This window comes from Oncorhynchus mykiss, chromosome 16 (genome assembly GCF_057628025.1).
Source record: "Oncorhynchus mykiss isolate SJ-2025 chromosome 16, ASM5762802v1, whole genome shotgun sequence".
Lineage (NCBI taxonomy): Eukaryota > Metazoa > Chordata > Actinopteri > Salmoniformes > Salmonidae > Oncorhynchus > Oncorhynchus mykiss.
Window position 1 is genome coordinate 27,166,786 of NC_143037.1, and position 16,169 is coordinate 27,182,954.

At 43.0% G+C, this 16,169-nt stretch overlaps 1 protein-coding gene across 5 annotated transcripts in view; it reads left to right on the forward strand.

The window, feature by feature from the left end:
* LOC110491761 (elongin-B) overlaps positions 1 to 14,362 on the forward strand; it is a 21,269-nt gene extending 6,907 nt beyond the window's left edge. For all 5 annotated transcript variants that reach the window (XM_021565473.3, XM_021565472.3, XM_021565474.3 and 2 more), the window contains 3 exons: positions 11,220 to 11,354; positions 12,692 to 12,800; positions 13,455 to 14,362. In XM_021565473.3, coding sequence (XP_021421148.1) covers positions 11,232 to 11,354; positions 12,692 to 12,800; positions 13,455 to 13,567 — 345 coding nt within the window. In that variant the 5' untranslated portion in view covers positions 11,220 to 11,231 and the 3' untranslated portion in view covers positions 13,568 to 14,362. The remainder of the gene's footprint in view (positions 1 to 11,219; positions 11,355 to 12,691; positions 12,801 to 13,454) is intronic.
* The last annotated feature ends 1,807 nt before the right edge of the window (positions 14,363 to 16,169 follow it).

Genomic DNA, 16,169 nt, shown 5'->3' on the forward strand with positions numbered 1-16,169 from the left:
ACATGTCATATAGTGGGAAGGATCCTATAAATCAAGATTGTTAATGCATGTACCACTACTAATAGATCAATAGTGTGCCCGTTTGTAGATTTGTCTCTGGTCATGAAAATAGAGGCTAATGTCTAAACAGCCCATTTTGAATGTCAATATGATTTTTAAATATTTATATTGAGTTATTACTTCGTCTGGTATCTGGGGTAAATCTGGTTAATGATTATATAATTAAATGGCTCTGTCCTTATGTTAAAAGCTGTATAGAACAAATTGTATGGCTAAAATGCACTTCTCCACATGGCAAGCCTTTATATTGGTCTTCTCCCCTTTTAATGCTCTTATGCTTATCCTTAAAAATGCTATAAGGGCTGAAATAGACAAGTCGACATACTGTATAAACAATTATCTAGGCTAAGTAAAATAATCCTGTAATCTACTGCTGTGCTAACTAGTTAGCTAAAGTGTAGTCCGTGGCTAGCTAAAACAGAAGGGGGACAAATTAATGGATTGGACACAGGTCTCTGATCTTGCTGGTGAACGGTAGCTGAACGTGTCGGCTAGAGATGACGTGCAGGAATTTGTGGTCTTGCTCAGGTCTTCTCTTTTGGTAATTAGCGTTACACATATTACAAAAATTAAGAGGCGAATATATTGATACAACTCACCTTGTCAGAGATTTTAATGGTTATCAAAATGTCCCACTTGGGTAAGCCTACACGAAATAGACCTTTTTTTTAATATGAAGTAGTTCTAAAATCCCAAACGCATAAACGATTGGAACCATTACCGAGTTTTACCGCTAGGTTTTATGTGTGTGTTGGACTATATTGCAACCCGAGTATGGGCGAATGGGTGTCCAGGAAAGTATTTGGCGTGTTGAAAGTGGGTGTGTCGAAGCACTTTGCTGCAATAGGTTAGGACGGTTTTCATTTAAAGTTTTTAAATCATCAATTTCTTAGCGCGCAACTACAGTACATGGAGCTACCGTACCACGAGAGTTTGGCCTTTTAAACCAGAGGATGTCTTGAGTCATATTTCACTGTTTTACACTAATTTGTAAATAGTTATAAAACTGACGATTGTTTTATTTTTTATTTATGTTTGGTGTACTCTTGTTTCATCCGTTTGTGTGCTTACTGTGACTGTAACCCTGATATTGGTTTCTTGGGATCACACCATTGCAGGACAGTAGTGCTTGTCAAGTGGGAGTGAAGGGCACTGTCCCGGTGTTGGTATTCATGACCTCCCCATTGAGTAGTGGACTGTATGTTGGCTATTTATCAAGGTGACATCTAGATAGTAATCAATATTAGTTATTAGTTATTTCTTGTGTAGGTATTCCTACTTGAAATAAAATTGTGTGAGAGAACAAAATCGCCACATTAGCTACTGCCGGCGACACGACCGTGATACCAAGTAGTAAAGGACTGTCCATTTGCCATATGTAAATTCTCACCGATCATACGGGAAATGCCGCAGACTTCCCGACAGGTAAGGAAGCACCTCAAGTCGCCTGCGTATCTACTCGTCGTGCAACCAATCAGCCTCGCAAAACATTGAGTGGCAACAAATCTGCCCAGTTAGCTGATAAGCTTTCCATACACCCACTCCGTTCGACACGCCAATACTCTGGTCGCCATATTGGGCTACAGCTACCCATACTTGAAAGCTCTGCCATGTAGCAAGATAGTGACACGCTGAAATGACACTTCCTGATCTTCAAACGGGCCACTGAGAATTGTCATGAAACAATGGGGTGATGACATCAATGGCTTCCTCCATATTTTTTACAGAGTTAAGTGGCAAGCTAGCCAGCGTGATAGACTTGACACTTGGCTAGTATTGCCAATTATTAAAGAATGATCAAACATCTTCAGTGTAGGCAGAGCAAACTCGTTTTGGTGATTTCTGGTATATTCAAATATATCAATATATCAATCACAGCATGTTTTTGGACTGATGCAGCTGTTTTCACCTGATTTAAGTGATTTACTATACCATTGGAAATTAATGTTGAAAGTTAAATTTATATTTCAAAAACTGAAAATGATGCTGTTTCTACTTCCTGTTGACAAGACATTTTGAAAAATAGCCCAATGTCAAAACACAGTTTTAAAGTGTCCAAATCATTAACTAATATGTATCTACACAGATAGTGCATTCTGAAAGTATTCAGACCCCTTGACCTTTTCCACATTTTGTTACGTTACAACCCTATTTAAAAAATATTTGGAAATGCACACACCTGTCTATAAAAGGTCCCACTTTGTAAGGTCCCACAGCTGACAGTGCATATCAGAGCAAAAACCAAGCCATGAGATCAAAGGAATTGTCTGTAGAGCGCCGAGACAGGATTGTGTCGAGGCACATATCTGGGGAAGGGTACCAAAACATTTCTGCAGCATTGAAGGTGCCCAACACAACAGTGGGGGACCTTCGGAGCTCTATGGACAATTAGAAAGACAAGTGTGTGCCTTTCTGTATCATGTCCAATCAATTGAATTTACCACAGGTGGACTCCAATCACGTTGTAGAAATAACTCTAGGATGATCAATGAAAACAGGATGCACCTGAACTAAATTTCGAGTCTCATAGCAAAGGCTTTGAATACGTTTGTATATATGTTTTTAGCAAAACAAATCTAAAACCCTGTTTTCTCTTTGTCATTATGGGAGATTGAGTATTTTTTATTAAATCCATTTTAGAGTACGGTTGTAACGTAACAAAATGTGGAAAAAGTCAAGGGGTATGAATACTTTCCGAATGCACTGTGTGTGTGCATCCCGGAGTCGCCTCTTCACTGTTGACTTTGAGACTGGTGTTTTGCGGGTACCATTTAATGAAGCTGCCAGTTGAGGACTTGTGAGACGTTTGTTTCTCAAACTAGACACTCTAATGTACTTGTCCTCTTGCTCAGTTGTGCACCGGGGCCTTACACTCCTCTTTCTATTCTGGTTAGGGACAGTTTGTGCTGTTCTGTGAAGGGGGTAGTACACAGCGTTGTACGAGATCTTCAGTTTCTTGGCAATTTCCCGCATGGAATAGCCTTAATTTCTCAGAACAAGAATAGACTGACAAATTTCAGAACAAAGTTCTTTGTTTCTGGCCATTTCGAGCCTGTAATCGAACCCACAAATGCTGATGCTCCACATACTCAACTAGTCTAAAGAAGGACAGTTTTATTGCTTTTTCTATCAGAACCGGTTTCAGCTGTGCTAACATAATTGCAAAAGGGTTTTCTAATGATCAATTAGCCTTTTAAAATGATGAACTTGGATTAACTAACACAAAGTGCCACTGGAACACAAGAGTGATGGTTGCTGATAATGGGCCTCTGTATGTCTATTTAGATATTCCATAAATAATCAACTGTTTCCAGCTACAATAGTCATTTGCAACATTGACAATATCTAAACTGTGTTTCTGATAAATTTTATGTTATTTAAACGGGAAAAAAATGTGCTTTTCTTTAAAAAACAAGGACATTTCTAAGTGACCCCAAACCTTTCAACGGTAGTGTATATACACTGCTCAAAAAAATAAAGGGAACACTTAAACAACACAATGTAACTCCAAGTCAATCACACTTCTGTGAAATCAAACTGTCCACTTAGGAAGCAACACTGATTGACAATACATTTCACATGCTGTTGTGCAAATGGAATAGACAACAGGTAGAAATTATAGGCAATCAGCAAGACACCCCCAATAAAGGAATGGTTCTGCAGGTGGTGACCACAGACCACTTCTCAGTTCCTATGCTTCCTGGCTGATGTTTTGGTCACTTTTGAATGCTGGCAGTGCTTTCACTCTAGTGGTAGCATGAGACGGAGTCTACAACCCACACAAGTGGCTCAGGTAGTGCAGCTCATCCAGGATGGCACATCAGTGCGAGCTGTGGCAAGAAGGTTTGCTGTGTCTGTCAGTGTAGTGTCCAGAGCATGGAGGCGCTACCAGGAGACAGGCCAGTACATCAGGAGACGTGGAGGAGGCCGTAGGAGGGCAACAACCCAGCAGCAGGACCGCTAACTCCACCTTTGTGCAAGGAGGAGCACTGCCAGAGCCCTGCAAAATGACCTCCTGCAGCCACAAATGTGCATGTGTCTGCTCAAACGGTCAGAAACAGACTCCATGAGGGTGGTATGAGGGCCCGACGTCCACAGGTGGGGGTTGTGCCCAACACCGTGCAGGACGTTTGGCATTTGCCAGAGAACACCAAGATTGGCAAATTCGCCACTGGCGCCCTGTGCTCTTCACAGATGAAAGCAGGTTCACACTGAGCACATGTGACAGACGTGACAGAGTCTGGAGACGCCGTGGAGAACGTTCTGCTGCCTGCAACATCCTCCAGCATGACCGGTTTGGCGGTGGGTCAGTCATGGTGTGGGGTGGCATTTCTTTGGGGGGCCGCACAGCCCTCCATGTGCTCGCCAGAAGTAGCCTGACTGCCATTAGGTACCGAGATGAGATCCTCAGACCCCTTGTGAGACCATATGCTGGTGCGGTTGGCCCTGGGTTCCTCCTAATGCAAGACAATGCTAGACCTCATGTGGCTGGAGTGTGTCAGCAGTTCCTTCAAGAGGAAGGCATTGATGCTATGGACTGGCCCGCCCGTTCCCCAGACCTGAATCCAATTGAGCACATCTAGGACATCATGTCTCGCTCCATCCACCAACGCCACGTTGCACCACAGACTGTCCAGGAGTTGGCGGATGCTTTAGTCCAGGCCACCTCATCAGGAGCATGCCCAGGCGTTGTAGGGAGGTCATACAGGGACGTGCAGGCCACACACACTACTGAGCCTCATTTTGAATTGTTTTAAGGACATTACTTCAAAGTAAGATCAGCCTGTAGTGTGGTTTTCCACTTTAATTTTGAGTGTGACTCCAAATCCAGACCTCCATGGGTTGATAAATTTGATTTCCATTGATAATTTTTGTGTGGTTTTGTTGTCAGCACATTCAACTATGTAAAGAAAAAAGTATTTAATAAGAATATTTCATTCATTCAGATCTAGGATGTGTTATTTTAGTGTTCCCTTTATTTTTTTGAGCAGTGTATATTCTAGGCCTATAGCCTAACACTCGGCCTATAGGCCTACTAGGGTTGAGTATGTGCCCGCTATTTTACAAATGTTCCATCTGTAGAAAACATCACTTTTCTCCTTGGTAACCCGGTATTTCTGGCCTAAACCGGAAGTGTCATTCAAAAGCAATCTAAATAGGCCTATGTCTGGATTTGATTAGCGCTTTAATCGAAAATTAAAGCCTGATGCTACCTGAGCCTGATGAGTCATACATTAAATACATTTAATGAGCCCAAGTCCAAAAAAGCCCAAATGATTGTGCCGTTATCCAATAGGCTACATATATAATATTTGTTGCTACTGCACATTATGCAAGACAGAAAAACATAAAAGCCCATAGATGTAGCCAGCTGTATGATCTCTTGGGTAAATAAATTACACTTGCTCTAGTATGCTAATCTTTTTGAGTGTGAACTGTATTACTGTACTGTATTGTATCATACTGTATTATATGGAGGGGAATTACACACGTCCTGTGGTTTAAGCATTGTTGTGGACTTAGAACCAATTTTGTTGTTTCTCTATTTAAAAAAGTGTGAAACTTGAAAATCAATCCAAATCTGAAACCTATAATGGAATTAGGCCAAAAATGAAACCCATTTTATATGTTCCTGGGTTAGTTTATATATTTTGCCAAAATAAAAATGAACTACAGTAACTGCTGGCATTTCATTTTTCCCACTGTACTGAAACCGAACCGTGACCCCAAAACAACAATACATACTGAACCATGGGTTCGGCGATCCATTACATCCCTAGACCTACTGCACTAACCTCATTCCTACAGAACTGTTCTTATTTGGTTAATGTTGCATGGCATAAATCTTTTTAAGTCATGTTAAAAAAATTATTTGATTGGTAGATCTCGGCTTGCTTTTTGACTGCTAAAGTAATCTTGACTCAGAAAAGGTTGGTGACTGTAATGAACACGATGGTATACAGAGAGCTGGTTTCAAGCGCAGGGCGCAGAAGGTGTTTATTTGTAAAGGACCACAGGAGGAGGCAGGTAGTTGGGTCCAGGGGCAGGCAGAAGGTCATACACAGGGGTCCAAAAAAGACGACAGTACAGGCAGGGAAAAGGCTAGTAACGTCATCCGGGAGATCAGGCAATAGGTTGATAACAGAAAATCTGATAGGCTAATGTACAGGCAGGGAATAGGGAAAAGGCATCGTTAGTGAGGAAGGCAAAAACTATCATACAAGGGAGGATTAAATTACTGGGGGAAAACAGAGCTCCATTGCCATCGATAAACACACAGTTTCATCAGCAGTCCGGGTGGCTGGTCTCAGACGTTCACGCAGGTGAAGAAGCTAGATTTGGAGGTCCTGGGCTGGCATGGTTACATGTGGTTTGCGGTTGTGAGGCCGGTTGGACCTACTGCCAAATTCTCTAAAATGACGTTGGAGGCGGCTTATGGTAGAGAAATGAACATTCAATTCTCTGGCAACAGCTCTGGTGGACATTTCTGCAGTCAGCATGCCAATTGCACGCACCCTTAAAACTTGAGACATTTGTGGTATTGTGTTGTGTCACAAAACTGCACATTTTATAGTAGCCTTTTTTATTGTCCCCAGCACAAGGTGCACCTGTTTAATGATCATACTGTTTAATCAGCTTCTTTTTGTTGTTGTTGAATATTACATTTTTGCAATTTCCAATTAAGAACATTCAAAACTAAAATGAGAAGACAGACAACAATATAACAACGTTATAATAGCATTAAAGACAACAAACACAAATTTAAATGCAAAAAATATATATTAAAAGAAGAGACATGTTCACCTTTAGTAGGCTACATATTATACATTAAGTGTGAAACATTACATGAGGATTATACAGAGATGCAATCAATGTGATGTAAAGGGAAGCTCTCCATAAAATCCATAAAGGTCGTTGTCAAATTCTGTAAAATGCCTCTGACTTATTCTTCAAGCACTAAGTACATTTCTCCAGTGGGATACAACTATTAACTTCAGATAGCACATTGCAACTGGCAGGGGGGTATCTGATATCCATTTCAAGGCAATACATTTCTTAGCAGCAATCACTTGCTAAATTTCTGTTAGCTTTATAGTATGACTTTGCCTAAGATTGGAATTAGTAAAGTTACCCAGTAGACAGACTTCAGGGTCTGAAGGGAATGCAGCCCCATGAATTGAGTATATGGTATCACATACCCCTTGCCAGAAATTGTGTAGTTTTGAACACTGCCAAGTGGAATGGAGGAATGTTCCTTCATCTGAGCCACATCTAAAACATAGGGAGGAGATACCAGGATTGAACTTGTGCAATCTAGATGGGGTGACATAGAGCGGATGGAGGAAATTAAACTGGATCTGTCTGTATCTGGAGTTCAATGTGGATGTAACACCTTCCCTGCATAGGTCACTCCATAGTCCCTCTTCAAGATTAAGACCCATATCTTTTCCCATCTAAGATGTTTATCTAGCTCAGCCAGTGGTAATCCTGACATGAGAGCATCGTAAACAAAGGAAATGGCAACTGCTCAGCATCCGACCGTAAGGCGCAACAGAGGGAAGTGCGTACAGCCCAGTACATCACTCGGGCCAAGCTTATTTATTAGGCGGTGTCAGAGGAAGGCCCAAAAAATTGTCAAAGACTCCAGTCACCCAAGTCATAAACTGTTCTATCTGCTATCACATGGCAAGCGGTACCAGAGCGCCAAGTCTAGGTCCAAAAGGCTCCTTAACAGCTTCTACCCCCCAAGCCATAAGACTGCTGAACAGCTAATCAAATGGCCACCCGGACTATTTGCATACCCCCCCCCCCCCCAAAGTCAATATTTTGTAGAGCCACCTTTTTCAGCAATTACAGCTGCAAGTCTCTTGGGGTATGTCTCTATAAGCTTGGCACATCTAGCCATTGGGATTTTTGCCCATTCTTCAAGGCAAAACTGCTCCAGCTCCTTCAAGTTGGATGGGTTCCACTTGTGTAACAGCAATCTTTAAGTCATACCACAGATTCTCAATTGGATTAAGGTCTGGGCTTTGACTAGGCCATTCCAAGACATTTAAATGTTTCCCCTTAAACCACTCGAATGTTGCTTTAGCAGTATGCTTAGGGTCATTGTCCTGTTGGAAGATTAACCTCTGTCCCAGTCTCAAATCTCTGGAAGACTGAAACAGGTTTCCCTCAATAATTTCTCTGTATTTAACACCATCCATCACTCCCTCAATTCTGACCAGTTTCCCAGTCCCTTTTGATGAAAAACACCCCCACAGCATGATGCTGCCACCACCATGCTTCACTGTGGGGATGGTGTTCTCAGGGTGATGAGAGGTGTTGGGTTTGTGCCAGACAGCGTTTTCCTTGATGGCCAAAAAGCTCAATTTTAGTCTCATCTGACCAGAGTACCTTCTTCCATGTGTTTGTGGAGTCTCTCACATGCCTTTTGGCGAACACCAAACATGTTTGATTATTTTTGTCTTTAAGCAGTGGCTTTTTCCTGGCCACTCTTCCGTAAAGCCCAGCTCTGTGGAGTGTGGTTGTCACGTTCTGACCTCTATTTTCTTTGTTTTGTATGTAGTTAGTATGGTCAGGGCGTGAGTTGGGTGGGCAGTCTATGTTTGTTTTTCTATGATTTGGGTATGTCTATGTTTCGGCCTAGTATGGTTCTCAATCAGAGGCAGGTGTCATTAGTTGTCTCTGATTGAGAATCATACTTAGGTAGCCTGGGTGTCACTGTGTGTTTGTGGGTGATTGTTCCTGTCTCTGTGTTTGCACCAGATAGGACTGTTTTGCGTTTTCACATTTCTTGTTTTTGTTAGTTTGTTCATGTGAAGTGATTTATTAAAACATGAATAACCACCACGCTGCGCTTTGGTCCGCCTCTCGTTCAGATGAAGAAAACCATTACAGAATCACCCACCCCAACAGGACCAAGCGGCGTGGTAACGGGCAACGGCAAGAGGAGCAGCAGGAGAAGCAACAGAGGCAGCAGCAACAGGAGCAGCAGCAGCAGCAGTGGGAGAGGCTGCACTATTTGGAGAAATGGACATGGGAGGAAGATTTGGATGGTAAAGGACCCTGGGCTCAGCCAGGAGAATATCGCCGCCCCAAGGAAGAACGGGAGGCGGCGAAAGCGGAAAGGCGCCGGTATGAGGAGGCAGCGCGGCGTCGTGGATGGAAGCCTGAGAGTCAGCCCCAAAAATTTCTTGGGGGGGGGCTAACAGGGAGTATGGCTACGCCAGGTAGGAGACCTGAGCCAACTTCCTGTGGTTACCGGGGGGCTAGAGAGACCGGGCAGGCACTGTGTTATGCTGTGGAGCGCACGGTGTCCCCAGTGCGGGTGCACAGCCCGGTGCAGTACATTCCAGCTCCGCGTATCGGCCGGGCTAGAGTGGGCATCGAGCCAAGTGCCATGAAGCCGGCTCTACGCATCTGGTCTCCAGTGCGTCTCCTTGGGCCGGCTTACATGGCACCAGCCTTGCGCACGGTGTCCCCGGTTCGCCTGCATAGCCCAGTGCGGGCTATTCCACCTCGCCGCACTGGCAGGGCGACCGGGACCATTCAACCGGGTAAGGTTGGGCAGGCTCGGTGCTCAAGAGCTCCAGTGCGCCTGCACGGCCCGGTCTATCCGTCACCACCTCCACGCACCAGCCCTCCGGTGGCAGCCCCCCGTACCAGGCTGTCTCTCCGGCCCATCCTTACAGGGGCTCCCTCCTCTCCAGCGCTGCCGGAGTCTCCCGCCTCTCCGGCGCTACCAGAGCCTTCCTCCTGTCCAGCGCTGCCGGAGTCTCCCGCCTGTTCGGCGCTACGAGAGCTACTCAGTCCGGCGCTTCCAGAGCCTTCCTCCTCTCCAGCGCCGCCAGTGCCGCCCGTCTGCCCAGCGCCGCCAGTGCCGCCCGTCTGCCAGGAGCCGCCAGTGCCGCCCGTCTGCCAGGAGCCGCCAGTGCCGCCCGTCTGCCAGGAGCCGCCAGTGCCGCCCGTCTGCCAGGGGCCGCCAGTGCCGCCCGTCTGCCAGGGGCCGCCAGTGCCGCCCGTCAGCCAGGGGCCGCCAGTGCCGCCCGTCAGCCAGGGGCCGCCAGTCAGCCAGGGGCCGCCAGTGCCGCCAGTCAGCCAATGCTAATGCTCCAGATACTCAACTAGTCTAAGGAAGACCAGTTTTATTGCTTCTTTAATCAGGACAACAGTTCTCAGCTGTGCTAACATAATTACAAAAGGCTTTTCTAATGATCAATTAGCCTTTTAAAATGATAAACTTGGATTAGCTAACACAACGTGCCATTGGAACACAAGAGTGATGGTTGCTGATGTGGGCCACTGTACACCTATGTAGATATTCCATAAAAAAAGTATCAGTTCCCAGCTACAATAGTCATTTACAACATTAACAATGCCTACACTGTATTTCTGACCAATTTTATGTTATTTTAATGGACAATTTATTATTTTTTTTAATCAAAAACATGGAAATATCTAAGTGACCCAAATCTTTTAACCGTAGTGTATATACAGTACCATTCAAAAGTTTGGACACACCTACTCATTCAAGGGACCTCAAAGTGAAGGAAAAGCAGCCAACAAGTGCTCAGCATATGTGGGAACTCCTTCAAGACTGTTGGAAAAACATTCCAGGTGAAGCTTGTTGAGAGAATGCAAAGAGTGTGCAAAGCTGTCAAGGCAAAGGGTGGCTACTTTGGAGAATCTAAAATCTAAAATATATTTTGATTTAACACTTTTTTTACTTATCTATTTTCTACTTAACACTTAATTTGTCAGCCTAAAATGTATTTTATGGGCTGTATCATGTATCATGAGTCATAATTGGGTCACTCATAATGCTGAAATAACTCTCTCCAGGCTTACTAAATGCTAACCTGTTGATGTGCACTGTATTTGTGTGTATACTTAACCAACACCTTCTCCTGTGGTGTATTCATTACTCAGAGTCTGTTGCAAAACATGCTGTCTGTTGCAAAACGTTTTGCAACAGAAACCGTTTACTCCAAACATTTCTTTTTTAATTGGACAAATTCAGGTAGGTCCCTCACAGTTTCATTCCGTTTGCTCTGTTTGCTTCCGTTTGTCTCGTAAACGGTAAACGGTAAACGGTTTGCATTGCAAGATGTAATTAATAATTAATTAATACACCCCTATTATTTCCTCTCTCTCAGGATGTGTTCCTTATGATCCGGCGTCAGAAGACCACCATTTTCACAGATGCCAAAGAGTCCACCACCGTCTACGAGCTGAAGCGCATTGTAGAGGGAATTCTCAAGAGAGAGCCTGAGGAACAGAGGCTCTTCAAGGTATCACAGGTTCTACCTTAGTAGTGAGTTGGGTTGAGGTGGAGTTACGCGATTATTAATACACTACACCTGCTCGTCCAACATCTCATTCCAAAATCATGGACATTAATATGGAGTTGGTCCCCCCTTTACTGCTATAACAGCCTCCACTCTTCTGGGAAGGCTTTCCACTAGATGTTGGAACATTGCTGCAGGGACTTGCTTCAATTGAGCCTCTTGAACATTAGTGAGGTCGGACACTGATGTTGGGCGATTAGGCCAGGCTCGCAGTTGGCATTCCAATTTATCCCAAAGGTGTACAATGGGGTTTAGGTCAGGGCTCTGTAGGCAGTGGTGTAAAGTATTTCAGTAAAAGTTATTTAAAATACTACTCAAGTAGTTTTTTTGGGTATCTGTACTTTACTTCACTATTTATATTTTTGACTACTTTTACTTCACTACATTCTGAAAGAAAATAATGTACTTTATACTCCACACATTTTCCCTGACACCCAAAAGTACTCATTCCATTTTGAATGGCTAGCAGGACAAGAAAATTGTCATATTCATATACTTATCAAGAGAACATCCCTGGTCATCCCTATTGCATCTGATCTGGCATTGCGCACAAATTGTTTGTCGGGAGCTTCATGAAAAGCATTTTCATTTCATGAAGCTCCCGGCAAAAATGATTGTACTGACGTTGCTTCCAGAGGCAGTTTGGAACACGGTAGTCAGTGTTGCAACCAAGGAAAGACGATTTTTATGCTCTACACGTTACAGCACTCGGCGGTACCGTTCTGTGAGCTTGTGTGGCCTACCACTTATTGGCTGAGCCGTTGTTGCTCCTAGACGTTTCCACTTCACAATAACAGCACTTACATTTGACAAGGGCAGCTCCAGCAGGGCAGAAATTTGACGAACTGACTTGTTGGAAAGGTGGCATCCTATGATGGTGCTATGTTGAAAGTCACTGAGCTCTTTAGTATGGTCCATTCTACTGCCAATGTTTGTCTATGGAGATTGCATGGCTGTGTGCTTGATTTTATACACATGTCAGCAATGGGTGTGGCTGAAATAGTCGAATCCACAAATTTTGGCCATGTAATGTGTTTTTGTTAGCTATATTATTTTTCAAGAGGGATCTCCATCTCACCAGAAAGTTAACTTCTTTAACTTATATCAAATGTGAGCTAGCCTCAGTTTAAACAGTCAAGTAAATGTAAAAAAAATAAAAAAAATCTGCTTTTGGGTCCGCCACCAACAGTGTCAGATTTAGTCGTCACTTTACAACATAATTTAGTGTCTCATGAATTTCAGTAACATTAGCAAATATAATCATCTCTTTCTTTCCCCAGGATGACCAGTTGCTAGAAGACAGTAAAACTCTTGGCGATTGCGGCTTCACCAACCAGACTGCAAGACCTCAGGCCCCAGGCACTGTTGGACTGGCTTTCCGAATGGGTGGTACATTCATTTACACTAACTACTCCTCCAGCTACTTTACTGTCACCAGTCCCAGTGTAGTCCCCCTCTATTGGATTTGGATTAGTTATACAAGATTTGAGAGCTTCAGGCTCCTCTAATTTTTAAATATTCTTATCTAATAAGGTACAGGCTTACAGGGTGCGTTTAAAAAACAGCAACTCGATTGTTTATAATGAGAGCAGTACGTTTGGGGAGGGGCTAGGATTTTGTTGTGCTGTCCTTCAGGAAAGTTGGGGACGTTAAGGATCTTCCAATTGAAAACTAAGATTAGATATAGACAGGTGTGCTTTGACTGTTTGATTAGTCAGTTGACCAGTGAATGAACTTTTTTTTTTTTTAACCTTTATTTAACCAGGCAAGTCAGTTAAGAACAAATTCTTATTTTCAATGACGGCCTAGGAACAGTGGGTTAACTGCCTGTTCAGGGGCAGAACAACAAATTTGTACCTTGTCAGCTCGGGGGTTTGAACTTGCAACCTTCCGGTTACTAGTCCAACGCTAGTCCAACACAGGCTACCCTGTCGCCCAGCTACTACTGACCACCGTTTCAGTCTGTTGTCCTCTGTTGTCCTCAGTAGGCTGTAATGTTAGTACGCTGTGTTATTGAGCCCCCTTTCTTTCTCCCCTCTTCAGATGAGATGTTTGAGCAGCTGCAGGTGGGGGCATTCTCCAGCCCTCCAGAGCTCCCTGACGTCATGAAACCCCAAGACTCTGGCAGCACTGCCAACGAACAGACTGTGCAGTGATGGAGGGAGGCATGGAGGGATCGGGGATGGGAGAGGGCTGTCTACAAAAACAGCCAAGGAGGTATATAGGTGGCAGGGTAGAGGATATGTACCATCATTTTGGGTTAAGATGGGATGGGGCATGTGTAACCAAACCAGGTTACTACCAACCACCTTCACCTTAACCGAACACTCCTGGATCCCTGTGAATGCTTTGCAAACAGCAGTTACTTTATGATAAGAACCCCCCCTTCCTTGCTCCCCAGCCTTCTTGTCAGGTGTACCATTCTGTTCAAACACTTTGGGAATGAGTCTGACACATGGGTGTCAGGCTCAAATGCTCTCATTTGAATGAATAACTCTGTGTTGGTTTTGAGTGTGACTCTGTGTGTGTGTGTGCAGGGTGTGAAATTAACTTTTTGGTCCACCAGACGTAGTGGTTGGTGGATGCCCGAATTTTACCAGTCACTCACATTTTTCACCAGCCACATTTCCCCCTGAAAAAATGTAAATCACAGAAAAGACTGTACCCCATCATGCTTTCACCACTGTAGCGTTGAGATTCTATTTTCCAGAGTTGACACGCATATTCACACTTAAATGTTTTTTTTTACATGTGGGCTTTGGATTTAGAAAAGAAAAATGCACTCAAATGCTCTGTATGACCACCCGCCAATGTGTCTGGTAAGAATAGACATTATTCCAGGCAATGCCAAACTACCAGCATGTGGTTGGTGTTAATTTACCACCCTGTATAAGTGTTAGATAATTATTGTTCTTACTATTACTGTTCTTAAAGGAAAAATCTACCCAAAACCGCTAATTCTTATAATTTACAGTGTTAAAAGAACACTATGTGAGAACAATATTTTAAATGTTGTCGTTATAATAAGGTTGGTAGCAAGAGGTGGAAATCGTTGTGGAAATCTGTTGCAGCTCAAGTCGACTACAAAACCCCCAATGGAATGGTCTCTATGGGCTGGCTAGTTAGTTATCTGTAAATTCGCCTAAAGAAACTGCACTATCAACTTAGGAGTCTACAATATCACCATGTTCAACATGCAGATCGATGTGCCTCACAGAGGTCTGACATTCGCAACGGCACCATGCAATACTCCCTGGACTGAAGAGGCAGACAAATATGAGAAATGTGCTGGACCCTCTGAAATTACACATTTCTCGAGGTAGGATTTTTGCTAATTTTTTATCAGTGGTTAATTTAAGAGAAGACTACCCCTTGTGTTATGACATCGGGAAGTATTGAAATCTGACGTATGATAGATGTTTTCGCACCATGTTTGTTCCACATCATATATTCTTATCTGAACACACAGTTCCAGTGTGCTTTTCTGAATAGATTTATTTTCACACTTAGACCTGGAAGGAAAACTCATTTACACTGTAAGGTAAATGCTGTTCTACTTCATTATAGCATCGTTATAGTTTATTTGATGTAATGTGGAAATTCTTACATTTTCAGCCCCTTCACTCTTGTTTGTTTGCACTGAGACCAAATGCTTGGAACTCCTGGACTAAGCAGGAGAACCGGTTGGTTGAGGACATCTTTTTGTGACATTTAAAGCAAAACTTGGCAAAAGATGTTATTAGCATTGGACTGGTCTTTGGGGTGGCCTGCCATACATCAGGTCATGTGACATCAGTTTCCGCCCCAAATGAAAAAACATAGACTGTAACTGTGAGCTTAAATAAACATTTGTTTATTTTCTATTCAATTGTCAGTATTTCAATGTTTATATAACTTACTAGTGGCATACCTAATACATGACTAACATTTAGTTGAGGAATGTCATTGTAAACCATAGTCAGTCATGCTCATTGCTTAGTCAATTCAGAATTGAAATATTGCTTTTTCAATGTTTTTGGTCACATCCACTATTGAGGAGAGGAGTGAAATTCTCAGTTCTGTAGCAACAATTCCCGTACTTATTCCTTGTGAATGAAGCTTGACATCTCTAACCAGGTGTGTTTCTAGATTAGATTAAATGTGTGTAACTGTCACAATTTTTTATCCTGGCAGACACGATGTGAAGGACACCAATTGAAATAGATAGTGCAAATGCTCAACAACACCACTTCACAGCTACATCATTACCGTTAGTTTGGCGCTTGCCAAAAATCTAAAATGTTCTATCCCAAATATGGACTAGGAATGTAAAAAGTGACCTCATTTGTCGGGGAAATGGGGGGGTTGTAACAAGTGGTGTATATAAAACCTGGATTGCTAATACTATGTATTTGCCAATGAGAGGTTTTGAAGGCACCGGTCGGCCATATTGGCACTCCCCAGAAGAAGGAATTCTCCATTATTTAAATAAAATGGACAAAATAACATGTATTTAAGTAAAACATAATAATAATTGTAGTGGGGACAATAACATAACTTTTTTTTAAAGTATACTTTAAGGAAATTGTTTTTATATTTGTTAATTTTTTATTTATATGTTTAGCTCAGAGAATATACTTTGAAAGTATGCATTAAGGTGTCTATAATGTAATAAACTCGTCAAAAATAAATGTTCACTTTAATTCATGCATTTCTATTGCTTCCAAAATATGTTTTACGGCGTTAAGGGGAGTGCCAAGATGGAGGCGTGGTGGCTTC